The sequence below is a fragment of the Myodes glareolus genome, chromosome 14 (genome assembly GCF_982192425.1).
Source record: "Myodes glareolus chromosome 14, mMyoGla1.1, whole genome shotgun sequence".
In the NCBI taxonomy this organism is placed as follows: Eukaryota; Metazoa; Chordata; class Mammalia; order Rodentia; family Cricetidae; genus Myodes; species Myodes glareolus.
Genome location: NC_142039.1, coordinates 21,405,281 through 21,428,136, shown reverse-complemented (window position 1 = coordinate 21,428,136; position 22,856 = coordinate 21,405,281). Strand labels below are relative to the sequence as shown.

The window sequence follows — 22,856 nt, the reverse complement described above, 5'->3', positions numbered from 1 at the left end:
CTGGCCTTATTTTCTCCTCTGGCCTACAGTAGTTCCTATGGGCTCCTCAAAGATGTTTACGATACACCAAAGTTTCTTTTTAAGTAGGAGAGTTTCCAGTTGCCTCCCCTAAACCATTTACCTTGAGAAGTTTAGGGGAGGTGTTTAAAAAGGAAAAAGAAAGGAAGCAACCCAGCCTTGTATGTGGCTGGGACAGGGGACCCTTAACACTTCCAAGCTGTAAGGTTGTGCTCAGATGAGCCACACGTTGAAGGGAGGAAAATGTGTGGCTTTCTCAGTCAGCTGCGCCTGCTCAGGTCTCCCTACTCGGAGCTAGCGTTGGCGCCGTTTTCGCGGCCCCTCTGGCAGCGGGCGTCCTCTGCCTCACAGCCTCCAGGTCTTAAACAGTCATTTCTGCGGATGCGGCGCTCTTTGCTCTGGTTGTGTGCAGATTAGCAGTTGAGTGGAAATGAGGTAGATCAGACCTAATGTTATTTACTATACTACTTCCTGCATAAAAAAGAACCTTAACCCTTGGCGCTCAAGAGAATGCTCCATCTCTTTTGCCTCCCCTCCCCTTCCTCTAGTTTAAGATTTTAGTTTCAGTATTGTTCTTAATGGTTGACAAGACTGTCAAATGGTGAGGCATACAGGACTGAAAGATCAATAAGAGTGTAGATTTGCACTTGCAATTTAAAGTTTCCCCTAGCAGAGAGTATGGACCTGGATAACATGGGAACACCTTAAAATGGTGTATTTTAAGTGAAGGCTAAACTTCTGTAGATGAGTCATCCTTGGTTTAAAAGACACACATAAACTGGAATTTTGTGTCTCAGGTGAAAATTCACATACTGCCCTGGTGACTAGAAAAGTCTCAAGGGCCGGGGGAGAGGGAGGGGCTTGTTTTCTTCTTTTCCTATAAGATTTGGAAGGGCGAAGGAAAATTAGGGAGGAAAATCCTTCACGGTTTTGGACAATTAAAATTTTTCTGCAATTTTTCCATTTCAGGCCTTTTGGAAGCAGCTTTGCCAGTTCTAAGAGAGCATTGAACTTTCCTCAATTAACTCTCTAATACACCCTGCCTTCCTTGTTTTGGATGGCGGGAGCTGGGCCTCTCCCTAGGGTTGAGGAGTGGTGTGGCCCCACTTCATTCTTCAGGCCCCATCACTCATGCTGACTCTCTTATCAGCCTGGCTGGGATTAAGTCTGCGGTGGGAGCATCAGGGCCATTGAAAGAAACCAATAAATCAAGGCAGGTTCTAGAGAGAGACCCCAGGAAATCTGGTTTAGACTGCGAAGTTGGGCAGGACAAATAAGCCATGGAACCTTTCTCTGCGTCCTTGCAACTCCTCTGGAGTATTTTAGGAGCAGGCCTTTCATTTTTAGATTTGATGGGTGTGGACAGGGTCTGTTTCCACCTCGGGGCGCATGGGCCCGGTACTCCTGGAACCACAAAAATTAGAGTAGGTTTGAGCTCTCTTGCTCGGTTGGGCCTGGAGATTTGCTGACTGGGAGGTTGGGGTCGCCTGGGATAGAATCTCCAGGTGTGTTTGTGAGCAGCTTTCAATGAGGTCCTCTTCTCTGTTCTCTTTCCCTGTCATCGCTGGCGTCGCAGGGAGCCAGGTATGCCGCCCACCTCTGCTGCACGGATCCCTGCCCTGGCTGGATGGCGGCAAAGCCCTGAGCAGCCACCACACTGCCTCGCCTTGGAACCTCAGCCCCTTCTCCAAGACGTCCATCCACCACGGCTCCCCGGGGCCGCTGTCCGTCTACCCTCCGGCTTCATCCTCCTCTCTGGCCGCAGGCCACTCCAGTCCGCATCTCTTCACCTTCCCGCCCACCCCTCCGAAGGACGTCTCCCCAGACCCGTCGCTGTCCACCCCAGGATCGGCGGGCTCCACCAGGCAAGATGAGAAAGAGTGCCTCAAGTATCAGGTGCCGCTGCCGGATAGCATGAAGCTGGAGACGTCCCACTCCCGAGGCAGTATGACCACCCTGGGAGGGGCCTCGTCCTCAGCCCACCATCCCATCACCACCTATCCGCCCTACGTGCCCGAGTACAGCTCCGGACTCTTCCCACCCAGCAGCCTGCTGGGAGGATCCCCTACCGGGTTCGGGTGTAAGTCGAGGCCCAAGGCGCGATCCAGCACAGGTAAGCGCCGCCTCCACCCTTGGGAATCTTTCTTTTGCTCCCTCCTACTTCCTCTACATCCAGGTCAAGGCAAAAAAGGGTCTTCTTCCCTTATAAAAAAAGGGGGGGGGTTGGGGAAGTCTCTGGGAGGCCTACAGGTATCGTCCCAGCAGTTCAGAGTTCTTCTATCCTTCCAGCCTGGGAAGAATGTGGTTGGTGTCTTAACTCCTGCTGATTTAGGCTGCAGAGGGGAAGTGTGATCTACTTGTACCCCCCCTCCCCATTCCAGCTCACTAGGAAAGGAAAAAAGACTAACACAAACAAATGGATGCCCCTTCCTCCTGCCTGCTGAGGGACTTCTGGATTCTACAGCTAGTCTTTAGCTTCCAAGACCAAATGGAAGGCCCCAGGAATAAATCTGTAGTGTTTAAAAGCTAAAACGAAACCTCCTCCAACCTAAACAAACACAGGTCCCTTCTATGACCCCTTTGGCCTCTGTCAGTTGGACTGCTCTTCTTCCCTCCCCTCAGAGAGGGTCACTGGGGCTATAGCCAAGGACTGTCCTTTATAGAGATACATATAAATAAAGCGTGTGTCTGTGTCATTCGGGAAGGAGGCAGACACTTTGTAAAACCAGCAGGTTTCCCATGGCAAAGGGACTCTTCTTAGCTGAACTTCTGAGGGCAGGAGGTGGCTCCCTAGTGGGCTGCAGAGCGGAAAGGACTACCAAGCACCCCTTTCCCCAGTCGGTTACCTACAGTGTCTTTTGGAGCATTCAGTGCAAACAAGGGCCAGAGCCCCACTTCGGACCTCCAATTCCTGGAGCTGATTGGAAGCCAGGTGTGATAGATAGAAAGGCTGAAAAAGATTCTGCAGGTGCGTGCTTCCGCTTCCTCTGCACCTCCCCTGCCCCTCAAAAGCCTATCGAAGCCCTTGCAGGGGCGCATGCACAGGCAGGGTTTTCTTTGCTTTAGAAGGAAGACAAATTCATTCTCAGTGTGTGGCTACACAAAGCATTTGAGTCACCAGAGAGTGTGATGTGACCGGTGTTTTCAGAAGGGATTTTGTGCAGACTGTTACGTCTCCGAAGGTGTGCTCCTTTCAGAGTGGGCACTCCAGCTACACAGATTGCATTAAGGAGAGAGAGAGAGAGAGAGAAAAAGCTATGGTTAAAAAGTTGCCTATGAAGGGCAGGCTGGATGAGCCGTCTTCAGACCGTGCTTAGGTTTGGAAGACTTCAGAGGCAGGGTGCCTGGAGCCCAGTGACCAGGAGATCAGTTTTCAGGGTTTGCTTCTCTCTTTCTTTCTTCCTTTCTTTTTCTTGTTTTCTCTTTCTTTTTTTCCCCCCAGGGTGACATTCACTCTGACTGCCTGAGCAGGACTGTCTCTATTTAGTTGATATGTTTTAGCTAATCCAATTATTTTCAGACGGCTGCACGCGACAGTTGCATTGTTTATCCTGGGCCAGGAACTTTAATAGAGTCCGGATGCGGTTAGGCTGACAGAAAAACTCAGACCTGCATGCTCAGTACATGAAAGTAGGCAGGAGGGAGAAGGGAGGTAGGCTCGTTGGTAGAGTCAAAAAGAAAGCCAGAGGAAGAGAGAGCTAAGGGGCTATGTGGTCTGCCAAGGTGCCGGGCAAGAGCTGGGCTGGTGGGGAGTGAGGGCGCCCGGCCAGAGAGAGCCAAAGGACTGGTCGCCTCCTAATGTGATACTGGAGGGCTGAAATCAAGGAACGAAGCCTGTGTGTTCTGAGGTTGCGATGGGGTTTAAAAACAAAGCAAAACAAAAATTCTCTGTACTGGTGGGGCTCTGAGGTCAGGGAAGCAAGCGCCTGGGCTCTGAGGCCGGTGTGGTGGCTGTGGGGGGAGGGGACTCTGACTTTCCAGAAGACTCTTGTTTCTGTGCCCTCATTTCCACGCTTCTTCTTCATCCCCTTAGGTTTGCACACTTTTTGTTCTTGGTCTGATCTTGTTTCTTTCTCTTCATCTCTTTCCTTAAGCTCGCGGGTGGGGTGGGGGTGGGAGAGGCAGGACCAGTACCAGGTTTTCTCTAACCCAGAGCCTGGAACACCCACGTTTGCAGTTGTTTGTTGTTTGTTTGTTTGTTTAAGTGAAGGGGTGAAAATTGGCTTTGCACTTCCTCCTTCTCACTCCTTTCTCACAGTCATAAAAACCAAGAGTGGCATACCTGGGACTTTTGGGGAGTATAGAGGGAAGTTTCTTGAAGCGCTCAGCATGCAGAGAGTGGACTAGTGGGAATTCTTGTAAGGGTGCTCTCTTATTTCCCTTCTTTTCCCTTCCCTCTTCTCCTGTCCTCCCTCTTCCCTCCATTCCTTTCTCTTTCCTCTTTGCAGATGCATTTATTGGACGAGACAAAAAAGAAATGTGGGTCAGTGTTATTGCTGTCCTTTGGAGAAACATTTGAGGCTGTGGTCTGGGCCTGCATTGCTTTCTTCAGGTCTTTGCTTTCGGTCTGGTATCTGTCTTTGTGAACAAAAGACAAAGCTGTCGCTATTGCTTTTATTTTTCCCCAAAGGGTCGGTTTTTCTCAGTTTCCCCTGATCACTTTTTGGTTGTGGGTCCCTCCTTCGACTCTCCTGAGAAAAATAGCTTACCGGCCTTCTGCTCCTAGGCAGCCCAATTTCAGGGCTTCAGTCCGAAAGCCCAAGGGGCATTTGAAAATGGCTGTTGAATGTCAAGAGGCCTCACAGCTCTGTGGTTCTTGTCACCTTAGAGAGGTGTCTGCCTGGCAGCTCACAGCAGACAGGGGGAGAGACAAGAGGAAGACAGAAGGCAGGAGTCAGGCCCTCCATTAGGAAAATTGGCTATGGGCTGAAGTCGCAGTAGAGGCAGGGAGAAATGAGAAGAGTAAAGCCCACGCAAGGCAGTCGAAAATTTGTGGAGTGAATCAAGACAGAAAATTGCTCTAGTGTGCAGGGCTCTGCCTGAGAGCAGCCAACTAGTCCCTCTGCTTTCAAGGGCCCTCTGAAAGGAAGCTGTCTTCCTCTCTCCTACCTGACAAAAGGAAATCAGCCTGGCCACAGGCTGGGAGATCCCCTTAGCGTCAGGGTGCCTAGGCATTCGCCCTGCTCAGCTCAGGGCGGCTGCTTGCTACCCTTCTGTTATGCCTGGTGCAGGGGAACATGTCAGCAGCAAGCTTCCGTCTTTCTGCCCAGTGCTTACACAGGGAAGGGGACCTAAGTGACCCCTGTGCAGACAGGATAAAAAGCAGGCCTTGGCTGGGCTGTGGCCCATACTCACTCGCAGCATTTGGGCTGTGGAAGCAATAGACACTTGGGAAGCCAAAACAGCAAGGCCTCCTGGCCATGACTCTATAGCTGGTGTCTCTTTGCCCGCCTGCTCATCCCTTCAAATCCCTCACACCCATTGGCCATATCCCATCGGAGTCTGGCCCTACATGAAAATTGTCTGCGTACCCTCTAGAACCTTTGAGGAGAGTCAAGAAAAGTTAACCGAGATCCTATGAAAGTATCTTTGGCTATATGTATAAGCAAATTCTGTATCTAGTCCCAGGGACGCTAGACACCAAGGGAGAGTTCTCTGCAGGCCCCATGCTAAAAGACTTTTTGCAATCTGGATGGGGGAAAAAAAATTCTCTGTTCAAATCAGTTATGAAAAAGCAAGTTTTCACACGGCCCCTTAGTAATGGAAAACGTGATGTCTCTCATGGTTTTCTGACCACTGTTAGAGAGGGTTGGAGTTACATTGTGGTGATGATAACTTGAAAGAATTTGTCCCTGGAGAAGGTGGCAAGTCCACAGGTGTGAACACCCCCCAGTTCCTTTGGTTTTGACCTGGGGCTTTCCAAAAATCATTAGGTCTTTTGTCTACCAAGGTAGACTTTGTTCCTTTCCTGGGAAGTCAGAATTCTCAATCACTCCTCCGGAGTTTCTTCCTTTACTCCGTTTGTCATTGATTAATTTCTCAAGACAAAGCGATCCCCTTTTTAAGTGCCGAGGGTCAAGCCCAGTGCCTTACACATGCCAGGCAAATGCTCTACTCTGGAGCTATACTTTCAGCCCCTCAAAGAAATTTAGGGCTGTTCATCATTGCCCCATCCACCCAAGAGTCTCCCTCTCATTACCTTGACCCACCTCTGGGGTGGCCCAGCTGAGCTGCCTGTTACAGCAGGGGATTGGACTCCCCACTTCCTCCTTGGCCAGAGGAACCAAGAATGCTAGTGTGTTTCTCCATACTCCCCAAAATGGAAGAGGTTCTTCTAGAAGGGATCTTCCCCGCTTTTAGAAGTTGCAAAGAAGTCTCTCTGTCCACTTTCTACTGAGGAACTTTCTGGAAGTAGGTCCCTGTCCTGTTCAGCCCTGGTTCTGGGAGTGAACAAACCTGGCTGGGCTGGTTTTTCTGTTTGTTTATTTGTGGTTTTGGAAAAAAGAGAGAGAAACTGTAGTCGGGGCCTCAGTTAATGAGTGGGGCAACATCCTCCCCTCCTCTCCCCATCTTTGTCTGACCTTCATTCTATCCTTTCAGCCCTTCTCTTGGCTTTCCCCCCTTGCAGATCGCCTGCCCAAAGGCTTGCACTGCGTTTCCTTCTATCAGCCCTTGGCTGGCCAGGCTGGGGCCAGAGTCTAACTCCAGTTCTTCTCCTAGCCGCTGGAAAGCTCCAGCAAAGGTGGTATTTTCTGAAGGAGAGGCTCTGAGAATAAGAGGTTGAGTCAGTCCTGCTGCGCCTTAATTGATGACTTTGCAACTAGGGGCACTTACAGGTTTATTGGAAGTAAAAAAAATGTGACGTTCTAGCTACTCAATCATCATCCAATTGATCAATCTATACATCCATCTATTAGCTGTTTATCTATCGATTAATCTTTCCTTTCTCCCCATCCTAATCTTCATTATTGAGTCAATCTATACAGACAGCCCGGGGACCAACTGGGTCACCATTCCATGCTTCATTGAGTTTTTCTTCTGAGGAAAATGAAAGAAGTCTTTTGCTAGTGGCCCGAGTGTTCCGCACTCAGTGTGCTCTTAGGGAAACGTCTGAAGGTCTCCCTCCTTCCTTTTGGCTCTATCCTCCTCACCAAGTGGGAGATGTCGAAGTCAAGGGTCTTCTATTCTACTCACCTGAAGTCTATTTGTAACAGTAAGGGTTCTGTCACACAGAGTCAGAGACCTTCGGAGCATGTTGGGGCTGGAATGAACTGTTTCCCTGCCCAGATGACTTTGCAAATAATGTTTTATTTTTTTCTCCTAATTTCAGTGGTGTATGTGTGTGTATGTGCATGCGTGTGTGTGTGTATCAGGGCATATGTGGAAGATGAATAACAACTTCTTGGGGTTAGCTCTCTCCTTATACCGTGCGGGGTCTCAGGGATGGTACTGAGGTCCTCAGGTTCCGCGGAACGTGACTTTTCTTGTGGAGGAATTTCACAGACCCTCCCTCATAATTCTCAAATGTTATCTCCTTTTTGTATGTTTCCCTTCCATAAGTGGCTTATCTGTTATCTTGTTTTCAGAAGGCAGGGAGTGTGTGAACTGTGGGGCAACCTCCACCCCACTGTGGCGGCGAGATGGAACTGGGCACTACCTTTGCAATGCCTGCGGACTGTACCATAAGATGAACGGACAGAACCGGCCGCTTATCAAGCCCAAGAGAAGGCTGGTGAGTTCTTGGAAGGACTGAACTCCTGTCACTGTTTGGTGTTTTCCATATTGTCTCTGGGAAGGACGGCTTTCTGCGGGAAATTGGTAGGACAGTTTAGAACCACATCAGCGTGCTTAGGACAGGTTTCCCTCCTTTCTTTTTCTCCTCTTTCTTCTTTTTAATCTCCCCCCCCATTCCCCTTTTCCTCTGATTTTTTTCAAATTCGATACAGAAAAAACTCTGTACTGTCTTTCATGTTTCACTTCTTAAATTTTAAGGCTACTAACTTCATGTTGTCACACCTGAGACTTATTTCCCAATAGAGTAACTAAGCTTAGCAATGGCAGGGCAACTGTGCCAATTGTGCCATAGACAGAAATTTAATGTGGGAACGGAAGATCCCAGGCACCACTTAGAACCTTCCCTGGAGCAGTAGAAGGCTCCGAGGAGGCAGTGACAGGTCCAGAAGTGGGACTGACCCTCTGGAGTCAGTACTTGAAGACGGATAGGATTTGGTGCTATGGTAGTGCACTCCTGTAAGCCCAGAATTTAGGAGGTGTACCCACAAGCTCAGGAGTTCAAGGTCAGCCTCAGTCATGTGTGGCTTAGTCATGAAGGTGGCCTGGGCCATGAAATTCATGTTTGAATTAAGCCACTTTCAGACTCAGCCCTTGGTATTTTTCTGCTTCTTGATCTGAGACTTTGAGGACTTAGTAAAGGCAATTCCTTCGGGGGAGTTTTGTGATTCCTGTCTTGACTCGCGGTCTCATCTAACCTTTGGATTTATTTATTTATTTATTTATTTATTTATTTATTTATTTCTAACAAACTATCCATAGGGCGATAATTTCCGGCTCCCACCACACACACTTTCTTTTATTTCTTGAGCTTTTTGGTTATTAGGAATACTTGAGAAAACCTCAAACGATTGAGCATTTATAAAGGAAGCAGACAGGAGGCGTTTGTTTGTAAACTTGACTCTGAAACCTTGGGCCGGGTTGAGCAGGGATTGTGTATAAGACAATAAGAGTAGTCGTCAGGGGCCAACTAAGCATAGGCGATATCCAAATGCCAAAGCTCACCAAGTGGAGGGGAAGAATTTCTTCTTGCAGATTCAAAGTGTGGGGGGAAAGAGCAAAAACCGAGCAGACATGACCCCCCACTACTCCTTCCTTACAGTACTGCCTTCCCTGCTAGACAGCAGTGTAGACAGACAGCAGTGTGGACAGACAGCAGTGTAGACAGACAGCAGTGTAGACAGACAGCAATGTAGACAGACAGACAGCAGTGTAGACAGACAGCAGTCAGCTTAGCACTTTTTACATCGTCTTTAGAAAAAGGAACACTTTCTAGGGGTGGAAGTGTCCACATGACTTTAGTTTTTTTTTTTTCAATCTTAGATCTCTAAGCTTCATTCTATCTGATCTTTGCCCTTTTCTCTAACTATCTCACCACCCCCTCCCCATGCAGTTTAAGTTTTTCTTGTTGTTTTTTTCTTTTCCCCCTTTTTCTTCTGTGCAAAGCTAACTTCCTAGGAAAACGCAGCCGGATATCTGAGTGCTAGAGATAACTCATAACAGCTCAGCTTCTCCAACCTAAACATCAAGATGTTTAGACGGAGCAGAACAAGAAGCACTAAAACAGAAAAGAAAAGAAAGAAAGGAAAAAAAAAATGGCTGGAGGTGTTAGCTCAGAATGAGTGTGATCACACCACAAAAGAATGCCGTGAATCATTCAGAACCCAGCCTTGGTGAAAAAAAAAAAAAGAAAAAAAAAAGAAAAAACATAAACCCAACAACAAAACTTTTTGTTGAAATATATCATGGTACAGTTCCAGTTTTTAGTTTTAAAGTAAGGACAAAGAAATTATAAAGATCTGAAAAGTCTCCTAGTTTTCTGGTGGTTGAAGGAGAATTTATCTGGCATTTTCTCCTGTCTGTACAGAGAACATAGGGAGGACTCTGTATTTTATATAGGTTTGCCTTCACTCACCTTTCACAGGAACTCTGAGTAATAATTGATTTTAATTCTAGAGCGCATGGGCTGTCACAACTGAAGCTCTCTGTGTAAATCACCTCACCCAGAGGGGGTATTGATATTTTCAATCCCATTACAATTCCTGTGCTACATGGCGATATGTAAAAATTCCTCTTCCTCTTTTCTCCGTTTACGTTTGTGTGTGTGTGCTGCGCGCTGCGGTGCGCACTTCGAAGTCAGCAGGTAGCTCGCAGGCAGAGTCAGGGTTCTCCACCACCTGAGTTCTGGCAAGCCCCTTTACCCTCTGAGCCACCACACTAGTGTTTCGCCCTCCCCCTTTAGGTACAGTCTATGCTTAAACACCTAGAACCTTCTGCTTTCCTTTCTTTCCTTCTCTTACTTTCATGCTGGGGTGTAGACACCTAGGTTTATGTCTGCTGAGGACGCTGGAGCCATAATTTCTTCATTCCTATGCTTCCTGACTTTCACTTCGGCTCGGCCTTTCCAGCTTGCTGGCTCTGTTTCGCGTATTCGCAGACACACCGATGACTACCTAGCCCATCATATCTCTAGCTTCTCCATGAGATACAAGCCAAACGTAGAAGTTAGGACCAATGGCTTTCCTTCCTACTAGTATTTCAGAATTCTCTCATGTCTTACAACTAGAACGGGTTGAGCTGCTTGCCTTATTGAAAGATTTATTGATGTCCGGGCCATGGAGCCCAGCAGTGTGGTTCTAGGCAATTCTGTAAATTTGTGTAAGCTGTCTGTCTTATCAGAAACCTATCTGGCACACATGTGTATTTATGATCTTCACAATCTCCTGCAAAGGATTATTTATATATGTACTGAATTCTTTCGTTAGAGCGCTCATTGTATTAATTGGCCTATGTATTTACATTATACATTCAAAATTATTGAACTGGGAAAGCTGGTCGCCTGAGTGGACGCTGTCGGGCTTGCTCTGAATATTTCTCCTGAAATACCATAGGACGGTGACAGTAATCACATGTAACATAATTGTCACAAATCATTAGGCGCTGGTTTCCAGTGGGACTTTCTTCCAGAGAGCACTTGAGGGGAAATCGTTATTTAAGTATTAAATGATCACATTTCACAAAGGCAGGTGGCCAAAGGCTCCAGAATCAGCACCAACGCTCTTGGGCCTTGGTGATTTAGTTTCGGAATGGGCAGCACGCACCTTCTGCACGGTGCTCGACAAGGGCTGTTCTTAATTTCACTTCCTTACAATCCCTAAGAGAATTCTGTTCTTAATTTCACTTCCTTACGATCCCTAAGAGAATTACTACAATAAATAATTAAATAAAAGAAAAAAGAAAAAAAAAGTCTGTGCTCACTATTTAAGGCCCATGGGAGCAGATCTGTGGGACAGCCTAGGGACTTTAGAAGAAGGGAATCTGTCTGCTGGGTTTCCCAATGCACCACTGAGTGTTTGCTGCAGTGTTGGGCTTGCTACAGTATTGATAGAGAGAAAGCCAGGGATGCTACAGGTTTACTTTGTGTTCTTAAACTCGTACCAGAATCCATTTCCCTCTCTTCTTCCTTCTTTCTTTCCCTTTTTCTTTTTTTCTCCCTCCCTTTCCCCCTGCTTCCTCCTTTCCTGCTTTTCTTGTCTTTTTTTTTTTTGTGAGGGGAGGGCTAGGGATCCAGCCTGGGCCTTTGCTTTGTTAAACTCAGCTTCCATACCAGATGATTCTTTATCTTCTGATTTTTACTATTAATTTTGAACTCAGGATCCAGACTCATTTTTGAGTTAACATTTTATATTCAAGGTCAGGAAGAGTATTTTAGAAGTGACAGCTCCATTTTCTTTTGATTTTGTGTATGTGTGTGTTTATGTGTGTGTGTAGATCAAAGTGCAACTTGGTTTTTTTCCTTCCACCACGTGGGTTCTTGGGATCTGGTCAGTCTTGGTTGTAAGTGTCTTTTCCTGTTAGCCTTCTTGATAGCCCAAAGTTCCATTTTCTTTCAAAAGTTTTGACTTTAATTTTTCATTAAAAATATGTGCATAGAAAAGCTGCCTAATAAGTTCAAATACACAGAAATCTCTCCCTGTGTGTGGCCCAGGCTGGCCTCAAGTTGGTGGCAATCTTGCAAGTTTTCGAGTGCAGGGATTACAGTTGTGAGTGAGCCTTCGAGCTTGCATAACCAAGAAATTAAAATTCAAGATGAGGCTGACATTTGTCCTATGATACCTGCACACTCCTAAGAACACTCTAAGCACACTCTAAGAACAGCAAATAGGAAACGCTGAACTTCACACTGGAGGTGTGAGACTTGAGCCAGGTGGGCAGGTGGTGTCCAGGATCCCTACTAAATTGTCAGAGTATCTTTTTTATATTTTTTTTGGATTGCCCCATTGCATGATGGCTACCTACCTAAAGATTTCGAGTGTGGCTGTCCTGGGAGTGCCAAGTGACGGCCAAGTCTGATAGTGTCGGGCATGTGGAAAGACGTAGGGCGACTGTACAGGGCCTTCACTCAAGATGTCCTCTTTCTAAATCATGGTGCCCTGAGTCTTTTGTATTTTTAAATATCTGTAGTTATCAGTCTGTATATAATAAATTCAATTTTTAGCTTGGCGTACAAAGTATTGGGTTTCCCCAGGCTATCTCCATACCTCTGTATTAGTATATCTTATTCCCATTTTCTCATCTCTCCCGATGTATATCCCCAGTAATATGTCTAGATTTCTAAACAACCACTACTATGCCCCGCTAGTTCAACATTTCCTGATTTGGGAAGTCTAGCAAGGGGTTTCTTAGCTCAGGTTTGCTTTCATTTTGCTGTTCATGTGCCCAGAAAGCTGACAGCTGATGCACAGGAAAATAGTTTTGGTGGATCTTTTCTGAAAAAGAACTCTTGTGGGCCTGGAAAAGATGACTGGGAACGACTAAGATCTTGGGACCAAAATCAGCCGGGCTCATTGGAAATTGTCGCCTTAAAAATGGACTCTGGGGTGTACTTCCTGGGGATGGAGGGAGAGGGTGATGTTCCCAAGGAGGCGGCATTGGCATCCTGCCTCTCTCCAGTTCTGCACACAGGTTGCCTGCCGAGGCCCCGCCAACTTCCTAAACACTGGATTGGCTGCGTTTTTCTTCTCAAGGACGATCTAGGATCTTCATGGCTTTCATGTGGCCCACTTGCTAGTTTTGATTTCAGTACCTTTTTTTTTTTTGCTTCCACGCCTGTCTCTGTAGCTCCACCAACACATTTACTGTTAGTTCTGATTTCATCCTCTCCTCTCTCTCCTCACCCGCAGTCGGCAGCAAGGAGAGCAGGGACCTCCTGCGCGAACTGTCAGACCACCACCACCACCCTCTGGAGGAGGAACGCTAACGGGGACCCCGTCTGCAATGCCTGCGGGCTCTACTACAAGCTTCACAATGTAAGTGGGACTGGACCCAGCGGGGTGGTGGCTCTCCCGCACAGGACGTGGGAACAGCACCAGCATCCAGATTTCTGATGGATTACCGTCCGTCTCTTTGGAGCTAAGCAATTGGTTCAGAAATCAACACAGTAGGAACTGAGCATATTATTTGTAATTCTTGGGTTTCTGAGACACCTGTTTTATGATAGCCAAGGCTAGCTTTGAATTCTACACGTAGAGGGGGCTGGCTGGCCTTTGACTCCTGGTCCACTTCTTCCAGAGTGCTAGGATTATAGACGAGTGTCACCACAAAACTGTGTCCTGGACATAGTTTTGAGCACATCTTTGCTGAGACGGAGGGAGTGAGAGACAGAGAAGGAGCCCAGGTTTGGTAACACTCAGAATGCTGAGCAGGAGGATTACCGTGAGTTAGAGACTGCCATGGCCTACATATAACTAGTACTGGGCCAAGCAAGGCTACATAACAAGATCCTGTCTCAAAAACAACAACAAAAACGATGGAAAAGAACACCGCCACTACCCACTTAGTAAGTTTTGGACATTTTTTACCTGATAAATATCATGGGCCTGTGTAGGTTTTAAGGGGAAAAAGAATATCTTCTTGGAAAACAGAAAAATCATCAGTTCTAATCATCAGGTCAGGTGGCGCATGCCTTTAATCTCAGTGTTTAGGAGACAACTGCAGGTAGACCATTGTGAGTTCCAGGCTAGCCTGGTCTACATACTGAATTCTTGGCCAGCCAGGGCTGCACAAAGAGATCGTGTGTCAAAACAAAACAAAACAGGGAATTGCCAGTTCTGTGTCCATGTTCCCTTGCATGGGGCGGGGCCAGGGAGCACCCCCCTTTCAGGAGAAAGGGAGAGAGATGAATCTGCGGTGTGGTTGTCCATTTCTGAGCAAAATAGGACAGTTGTGGTTACTGACGAGGGGAAAGCCTTGGCTGTCCTGTGAACTTCAGATGATCCTCTATGTGACAAGCAGGAACTGAAGCGTCTGAAGATCTCCCTGAATGTCTTTGTTCCAACCAGTGTTCACATGCAAACAGCTGAGGGGAGAAGTGAGGTTGGAACACTAGGGGAAAGAAACCGTTCCTTCTTCCTTCTGGACCTTGTTAGCAGAATAATTGCCAATCATCAGATTCTAGCTGCATTTACCCTGGCTTTTTTTTTTCTTTTTCTGAGTCAAGGTCTCATATTGCTTAGATTGTCCTCACTATGTAGCAGAAGACATCCTCAAATGTAGTATAGTTAATCCTAACTCACCCCTTCCCCTCCACACACACCAAAAGTCACATCTCTTCTCCTGGTGTCTTTTGCTGTTGGCAAAGTCCGGGAGGAATGAGGAAGAAGCAGAAATTATTGCTTAGGGCAATTTTGGCAGTAAGTCACTTTACCCAGGAACACCTGGGAATCAAGGAAGCTTTCCTCCCTCCTCCCCTCTGTCTCTCTCTGTCTCTCTGTCTCTCTCACTGGGATAACCTTTCTGAGATTCCAAAGGAATCTAAGCTCACGTCTCTTGACACGGTCCCCTTAGGTGTTGCCCAGTATAAGGAAACCAGAGGCTTCCTAAATGGGATCTGCTGTTTTCCCCCACTCCTGGGGCTATCAGCAATTGCACCAACTCCTGCTTTCAAACAGGGCAGAGCAGCTAGAAAGACCTGCGATTACGATCTGGTGGGGACTGGAACATCAGCATTTATTAGCTCCCCAGGCATCCCCACAGCCCATGCGGTTGTTTTCTGAGCTACAATTTCCAGCTCTCTAAGAACGTCCATGACACGTGAGCCCTGTGATGTAGCTAGGGCAAAGACTCCTCTGTTTTCAGCTGTAGTTGAAGGAGTTATGACTCAGAAAGGCGTGTCCCTAGGGTACGCACGGTGACATCACTAATGGATTAGAAGTCAAGGACAGATTTCCCCAGAAGTCGGGATATCAGGGGTGACAGGACACTTGGAAAGTTAAGCACCTGACCTCACAGGGCATCAAGATCCTCACCCCCACCCCCGTCAGTGTCAGTGGTAGTGTGTACATTTCTTTACCACCTCTCCAGAGTTACAAAATTATGGGAAATTAGCTACCTCCAATTGTTAAATTTACAGTGATGAGCGTGAAGCTGGTTTCTCACCTAAAGATGTGTGTGTATTTTTGAATAATGGTTTCTTCCCTAGAACTAGGGACAGACCCGGAGCTTCAGCATGAGTCAAGTGCTGTAGAGCTGAGTCATCCTCTCAGCCTATTGACTTTTCTCTGTTGCGCATGCGTCCATCCCTTCCTGGATCCAGCAGTGCCGCTGCTTCAGCCCCCAAGTGCTGCTATTCCAAGCTTAGGGCGAGGGGGAGGAATTTTCTCATTCTCATGTGTGTGCCTTTTGGCTTAGTATGGGTTCATCAAAGGAGGCAGCTTAGGTGTGTTTAGCAGTGCGATAATAATCTAGGCCCATGTTCTTGGCGTGTAATTTCTTCTGCCCATGCTGTGTCTGCACATGTGTGCCACGGGCTCCTCTCTTCTTATCTAGGTCTTTAGACGATTGCCTATCTCTGCATCAGCGTATCTAGGTGTGTTGTGACTAGCTATCTGTGGCCATGTAGCTATTGGTGTAACTAGATATTATATTTAGATATCTGACTACGTGCACCCAGTGATTGGTGTACACAGTGGTGTATCTAGACATTATCTTAGGGAAGGTCTGATGTGGGAGTGGATACCTGTCATCTCTGTGGGCGGCATCTTTATCTTCCTGACAACCTGAAGGAGCCCTGAGACAGTTTTCTGGCACTGGCTTTGACTCTTTTTGCTTCTCCTCACCCCATCTTCCTGTCATAGGGGTAAATATGGTCTGAGGCTCCAGTGTTGGGGGGGTCCTCTGTATTCCTCTCGGGTATTCCTCTCTGTATTTCTCTGCCAGCACCAGAAGGCCATGTTCTTACTGTACCCAAAAACTCGGTCCTTCTTGGCTATTTGGATCTTTTCTTCCTTAACTGTCATTTCTAGCCTCAGAGGCAGAGAAGTGAAGAGATGGAGCCAAGGCAGCCTTTTTATCCACCCTTGAGAGCACTGGTGGCTGGGGCTGTTTACCTTTAGTGTGGCAGGCAGCATTGGGCCCTGGCTGCCTCTCATCAAGATTCTTGGTTGTATCCCTGGGAACACGGCTAGATATGCAGTTGATTCATTGCAGTGGATGTGTGCTGTTGACATTGACTTGGCTGGCTCTCCGTGATGAGAAGCCTCTTAGCTTTGTAAAATCCCATCCTTGATTCTGGGTTCTGAAAGTATACGAATTTTCAAAGGACACTTCATCACTTAACGGAAAGGATGTTCAGGTGTTGAGGCCTAGTGTCTTTTTGTCTCAGTGGGGTCTTGCTAGTAGCTCAGGCTAGCCTGGAACTCCTAAGCAAGCCCAGAAATCTTCAGGGTAGGGTCTTGCATCTTTCTCTGAAGCTTTCTTGGTTTTTAATTATGACTGCGAGTTTCCTTACAAGCTATGAAAACACTTTGGGTTGACTGGTTGGTTTTAGTGGCTTTTCCTGTCCAAAGTGCAGAGGCAGGCTAGGGGCAGCAGCAACTTTCAAACACTCTGCTTGCTGTTGGGTGACGAGGGCACAGGGTTATCCTCTGGAGCGCACATTGCTTTAGCATAGACTTCGGGAGTGTGTATGTAGCGCCTAGCAGGGTGAGGCCCCAAGTTCCATCCCCAGAACACTCCTCCCTCCAAAAGTCTCAGAACACACACATTCCAGGGGAAAGAAAGGTTCTTGAGCACAGCACATTGTGAAGAAGCCAGGTGGTGAGTGGCAGCCAGGCCTTTGCAGAGAGGTACAGGAGTCTGATTTCCAAGAAAGGTAGATTTCAACACTGGAGGCTTGACTCTCCCCCTGCTCTATGTGGCAGGTCTCAGAAGAGATTCATGAAACAAGTAAACAAAATGGCGTTTTCCCTCTGGAAGGTGCCTCAAAGCCCGTCTTCTCGGGAAATATCTGAGGGAAATTTTAAGAAGGAAGACAGGTTATTGTTGTCAGACAGTCCTCGTGCTAGATGGGGCCTGGACTTGCCAGCTTCCCGAGTTGGATGTTGATGAGCTTAGTTGCATTATGCTTGGAGTCCCTAAGCTTTGAAGGTTGTGGCAGCTGAGTTAGAAACTCTGTACCCTGAGACCTGCAGTACCTGGGTCTCTGGAATTTAAAAAAAAAAAGAAAGGAGCAGCAAGGCTAAGGAAGGGGCAACCAACACCGAAACACATTGCTGGCCTGGGGCAGGTGACAGGCCCTATGTGCAAAAAGCCTGTACCATTTCAAAGGCAGCAAAAAAGTAAAAAAAAAAAAAAAAATTCATCTTTGTTTAGATTAACAGACCCTTGACTATGAAGAAGGAAGGCATCCAGACCCGAAACCGGAAGATGTCTAGCAAATCCAAAAAATGTAAAAAGGTGCACGACGCGCTGGAGGACTTCCCCAAGAGCAGCTCCTTCAACCCGGCTGCTCTCTCCAGGCACATGTCGTCTTTGAGTCACATCTCCCCGTTCAGCCACTCCAGCCACATGCTGACCACACCGACGCCCATGCACCCGCCCTCCGGCCTCTCCTTTGGACCTCACCATCCTTCCAGCATGGTCACCGCCATGGGGTAGAGAGGGAGAGCCCTGCTCCGTATGCACGAGGAGTTTCCGAGTCCGCAAAGAATCCATCCCTCTGACCCCTTCTACTTGCGTTTTTTGCAGGAGCAGTATCATGAAGCCCGAAAGCGACAGATCTGTGTTTTTGAAGGCAGAAAGCAAAAATGTTTGCTTCTTTTTCAAAGGAGCTGCCGGTGGTGTCTGTGTTCCAACCACTGAATCCGGATCCCATTTGTGAATAAGCCATTCAGACTCATGGTCCCTATTTAACAGGGTCTCTAGTGCTGTGAAAAGAAATATTGCTGAACATTGCATATAACTTATATTGTAAGAAATACTGTACATTTGAGGAAGACTTTATTGTACCTGGATAGCTGTAAGAAAGGCATGAAGGACGCCAAGAATTTTAAGGAATATAGGGAAAATAAAGTATGGAGGGAGATACAGAAGAAGCTAAGTCTCGATGTCCAAATGGGCACGCTGTCAGTTTTGTTTCCCTTTAATTGTTTGATGCATTTAAAAAAAAATAAAAAAAGAGAAAAAAAAAGAAAAAAGAAATGAAAAAGAAAAAAAAAAGAAAAGAAAAGAAAAAAAATCCAAGAAAAAAAATGTTGTAGGCAAATCATCTGTTCCAGGCTGTGAGCCTTTGCAAAGGAAATTTCAGATCTGGGCAATGAAGTGTGAGATCTCACCAGTTGCCAGTGAGGATTTAAGGATGTCATGTCTAGGCCTACATGCTCTGTGAACTAGTCCCTGTAATTGTTGTCTGTATGTATAATTCAGAAGCACCAAAATAAGAAAAGATGTAGATTTATTTCATCATATTATACAGACTGAATTGTTGTATAAATTTATTTACCGCTAGCGTTAAGAACTGCTTTTTTTTTTTTTTTTTTTTTTTTTTGGTTTTAATGTTTTCCTTCTCCCTGGATTTTTGGTTGAATAAACTAGCTTGCTTTCAGTTGACCTAAGGTGGATGTACTCTGGAGGGTTTATTTTTCCTTTTATTATTTTTTTGACGATGATATTTATTAAATAGCTTCCACGGGCCCAGTGGTACCTGTCTTTTCCGTCACTCCTCTTGCAGCCCAAGCTATGAAGGTAGCAGCGTACTCGCTACCCATGTGCATGCCAGTGACCTGGCCGCCACAGGCCTTGTCCTGAGAGCAACCTGGCTGACCGTTAGCCCCTGTGTGTTCTGTATTAGTGATCACTGCCTTTAAACAGTCTGTTGGAATAATACTATAAAAATAATAATAAAGTTAAAATATTTTAAAACAACAAAGTAACATTGTATCAAAGTGATGACCACCCTCTTACAGAACTTGGTAGTGCTACCGGATTTCAGAGTGGGTTTCTTTGTGAGCATCCCAAAGCAAACACCGGGAGACCATGTGAACATCAGCAGGGCAGCGTGCATTCCTTGAATGGGGAGGGTTAGAATTTCTACTGCGGTTTAGAGATATTTATCCCTGGGTAGACACAGTTTCAGGTCAGCCTGTGAGTTGCCTGCTTTCCTTGGGCACCTCCAGGAGGAAATCTTCTAGGAAGAGTGGGCCAACTCCCCCACTGAGATTTCCAAAACTCAGGCTATGGGTGGGTTCCTCTTTGACCTTGCAAGCCACCCCAGTGACTCCTAAGACCCTTTCCAGCTCAGTTAGCTACTGTTGAATAACACCACAGTGGAGGGTGTCCAGAACGTCTGCTCCTTGTGGAATAACCCTTTAGAACCTGCTGTGTTCCGTTTGCCCTGATGACAGAATGGAAACTCTGGCACACTTATTTATCGCCCTGCTTTCTTAGCCACTGTTTTACATCTAAAGCTGTACGTTGAAATAAAAGAGCAGGAGAACTAACTGACAGGCAGCGGCGACCTTGCTGCCTCCTAACTGATGACTAACAGTGCCAATATTGTTTCCCAATCATGTCTGAAGCACCTAGGAAAGAGGGTCTCATTGAGCCTGGGGGATTTTATTGTCATCTTGGTCCCCCATCTCAGGATTCCCTACTTCTCGTCCTAAGACCATTGTGTTAATGCCCTTTCACCTTAGGAACAAGGAATTCAAATTCTTGACATTCTTGAGAAGGGGTAGAGAGACACAGGAAAAAAAAAAATCTCAGTGCTGACAAGCCTGCATTTTGCTTTGTTTTTGGAAGGCAGCTACCTCACTATGTCATTTCACCATAGCACGCTTTGATTTAATTTTCAAGGCTGTTTCTAGAACATGGTGGAAAATCATTGAACAGTCTTTATAGAGCTAGATGATAATGGTTCAGGTTTTCTTGGGAATGTCACCACATTGCTCCAGTAGTCTTTGTTCAAAGAGAGAAGGAAAGGAAGAAGGAAAGAAGGACAGAGAGAGAAAGAGCGAGCGAGCAGAAGAACAATGTTGATGAGGTTATAATCTGAAAAAACAAGACAAGAACCAGGATACCGCTGAAGTGTTTTTTGAGTAAATTATACCTTTGATTAATTTTCAATCATTTTCCAAATACCTTTATTTGCCATGGAAGAATATTTGAGACATAATATAGGGATTGGAAGAAGGGAAGAAGACACAGGTTTGGTTTCACACTTGGGTTGACCTGGTACTCATGATATAACTTAGGCTGGTCTCAAACTCTCGGCAATCCTCCTGACTCAGCCTCACATGTGCTGGAGTGATGGACATGAACCAGTGTGCCTGACTTAGGTTAGTTCTTCCAAACATTTCACAGGCTAACATAATAAGGGAAGGACTAGCTTTGGGAGAGGTCAAGGGGTAAATACCACTGGACTGAAACACTCTAAAGTCGGTTGTGCTGACCCATGCCTCCAATCACAGCACTAAGGAGGCAGAGGCAGGTATACTGCCTTTAGTTAGAGGCCTGCCTGGGCTACCTGGTGAGTCCTTAGGCAGCCTGGGCTACAAGGTGAGACTCTGTTCTCCAAACAAAACAAAAGCAAAACAAGCAAGTAAAACAAAAACAAACTCTGTCTCTGTTCCAACAAATACCTATTGAGGAACTAGGTCAAATTTTATTTAAAAATTATCTTTTGGGCTAAATGGCCCTGCATGTAAAGATGATAAGTCTGGTGACCTGAACTTGATTCCTGGGACCCAGACAGCAGGAGGAACTGACTCCAATAAGTGCTCCTCTGATCTCCACATGTGGGCGTGCATGAATGCATACATGTACACACGAATGCATGCGTGTATACACATTCATACTCACACATAACAAATAAAAAGTTTTTTTCTTAAAGATTTAAAACCATCTTTACAAAAATAGACTTTAGAGGAAGATGAGCCAGATATGGTAGCTGACACCTGTAATCCCAGAGTTTGGGAAGACTGAGGCAGGTGGTTGTTTTTAGTCAGGGGTCAGCTGGAGTAATGGTGCAAGATTCTGTCTCAAAAGTCTGGAAAAAAAATTAAAAAGAAAAAGAAAACTAGACCAGGAAACAGAGGAACCTTATAAGACACTAGTGACGTCCTTCTTTCTTTGTGACATTAACCTTGTTATTCCCCTTCAAAATGAGCTTCCTAAGTTGTGCTGAGTTCCCAGCTGGGCCTCTGGGTTAGCCCTTCAGGCAGATGGTTGTCATAGAACTGGGGATGCCCAGGGCCCATCTGCTGAGATCAATATTTATTCTCTAAGGTTTAAAGATGACTGCTTAGCTGACTGGAGATGTAATAAGGTGACTACTGTAGAAACTTGAGAACTTGGGTCACAAAAGCCTGGAGTAGGGGCTTGTGGTTGCCCATCTCGGCGGTAGGGAGGTGGGAGCAGCAGATCCTGATTTTGACTTCAGTGTGTCAGATGAATGTGTACACAGGTACACACACACACACACACACACACACTCACAACACACATACACACAATTTTTTTAAAAAACGTATTCTTCATCATGAGTATTTGGCGAGCTCTCTCTCTTCTCCTCTCTCTGTCGAGGAGACTGGCCAGTCTCATGTAGCCCAGGCTGTTCTGGAATTCCTTATGTAGCCACGGACAACTGTGAACTTGTGATCTTCCTGTCTCCATTTCTCAAGTGCTGCCATTACAGGCATAGTCTACCACTCTTGGTTTACATGGTGCCGGGCATTGGTGCAAGCTGAGAAAACACTCTGCTAACTGAGCTACATCCTCAAACCGTTACTATTTTGAGAATTCCTTATTAGGAAAGGCTAGAATTTTGAGAAGTTGCATTTGAAAATCCGGGAGGGATCCAGATTTTGGAGAATCCAGAAGATTCCAGAAAAGCCCAGCGGCTCCTTTCTCAGCGGTGTTGTGCACTAGCTTATAGATTACCTAGTGTCGTCTGACTGGCAGTTCTACACAGGAGTCAGCATCTCTGTCTTTGGAATCTCTGCTCTTTCTGAACTGTGTCCAGGCCCCTCTGGAACTGAATACGTGGGACTTACTTGCCCTGCTGATTTTGGCAGCCTGGCTCATCCATCCTGTAAAGAAATCCTGCCTGAATGGCTTACGGGCTATTCTCCGAGTATAGCCAGCATTCAACTTTTCGTTTTCCTCGTCTCTCTCTCTCTCTTTCCCATTGGAGAAGGGATAAACAGAGGAAGTAAACCAACATTCACAAAAGCAGTTTCTTTCCGGGTGCCTTGGTCACATCCCTTCCTGAGCAGCCCTTGGCTCCTTTGCAGGGGATCCTGGTACATTAGCTACATTGTCTGTAGTGCATTGTTACAATCCCCTGTCATGTCTGTGTGCACGGTTTGTCAGGCTGAGCATTGGAGAGGGGATTTGGAGAGTGGGCCTCCTCACCCAACCCATCCTGTTGGCCCATAGACCCGGAGCTCAGTAGAAGCCCTGCCCTTGGAAACACAGGCTCACTGCCCTTGTGGGAGGGGCCTTGCCCCTAGCAAGAGCCTAAAGGTTGTGTTGATACCTGAAAGGGACTTTGTGTTGTGAAGAAGCAGCTTTGGGATGTGGGTCTTAGACATCAGGGTACTGAGTAAGGACACGAAGCCAGTGGGTCTTAAAAGGCGACCTGATTCTGTGGCTTGGTCTGAAGGGGATGTAGCTACAGAAACAGCGCCACAAAGAACCTACTTCTCTGGGTTATTTGGTGGGAGAAGGTGAGAAGGAAACCCCGTGAGCACAAGAAATTCACAGGAAAT

General features: G+C 46.5%; 1 protein-coding gene across 4 annotated transcripts in view; it reads left to right on the top strand.

Moving 5' to 3' along the window:
* Positions 1-19,015, top strand: part of Gata3 (GATA binding protein 3) — a 30,186-nt gene extending 11,171 nt beyond the window's left edge. For 3 of the 4 annotated variants that reach the window (XM_087896390.1, XM_048461079.3, XM_085699138.2), the window contains exons 3-6: positions 1,595-2,131; positions 7,605-7,750; positions 12,993-13,118; positions 17,461-19,015. In XM_087896390.1, the coding sequence (XP_087752516.1) occupies positions 1,595-2,131; positions 7,605-7,750; positions 12,993-13,118; positions 17,461-17,745 (1,094 nt within the window). In that variant the 3' untranslated portion in view covers positions 17,746-19,015. The remainder of the gene's footprint in view (positions 1-1,594; positions 2,132-7,604; positions 7,751-12,992; positions 13,119-17,460) is intronic. The other variant, XM_048461080.3, reaches the window with a different exon arrangement.
* The last annotated feature ends 3,841 nt before the right edge of the window (positions 19,016-22,856 follow it).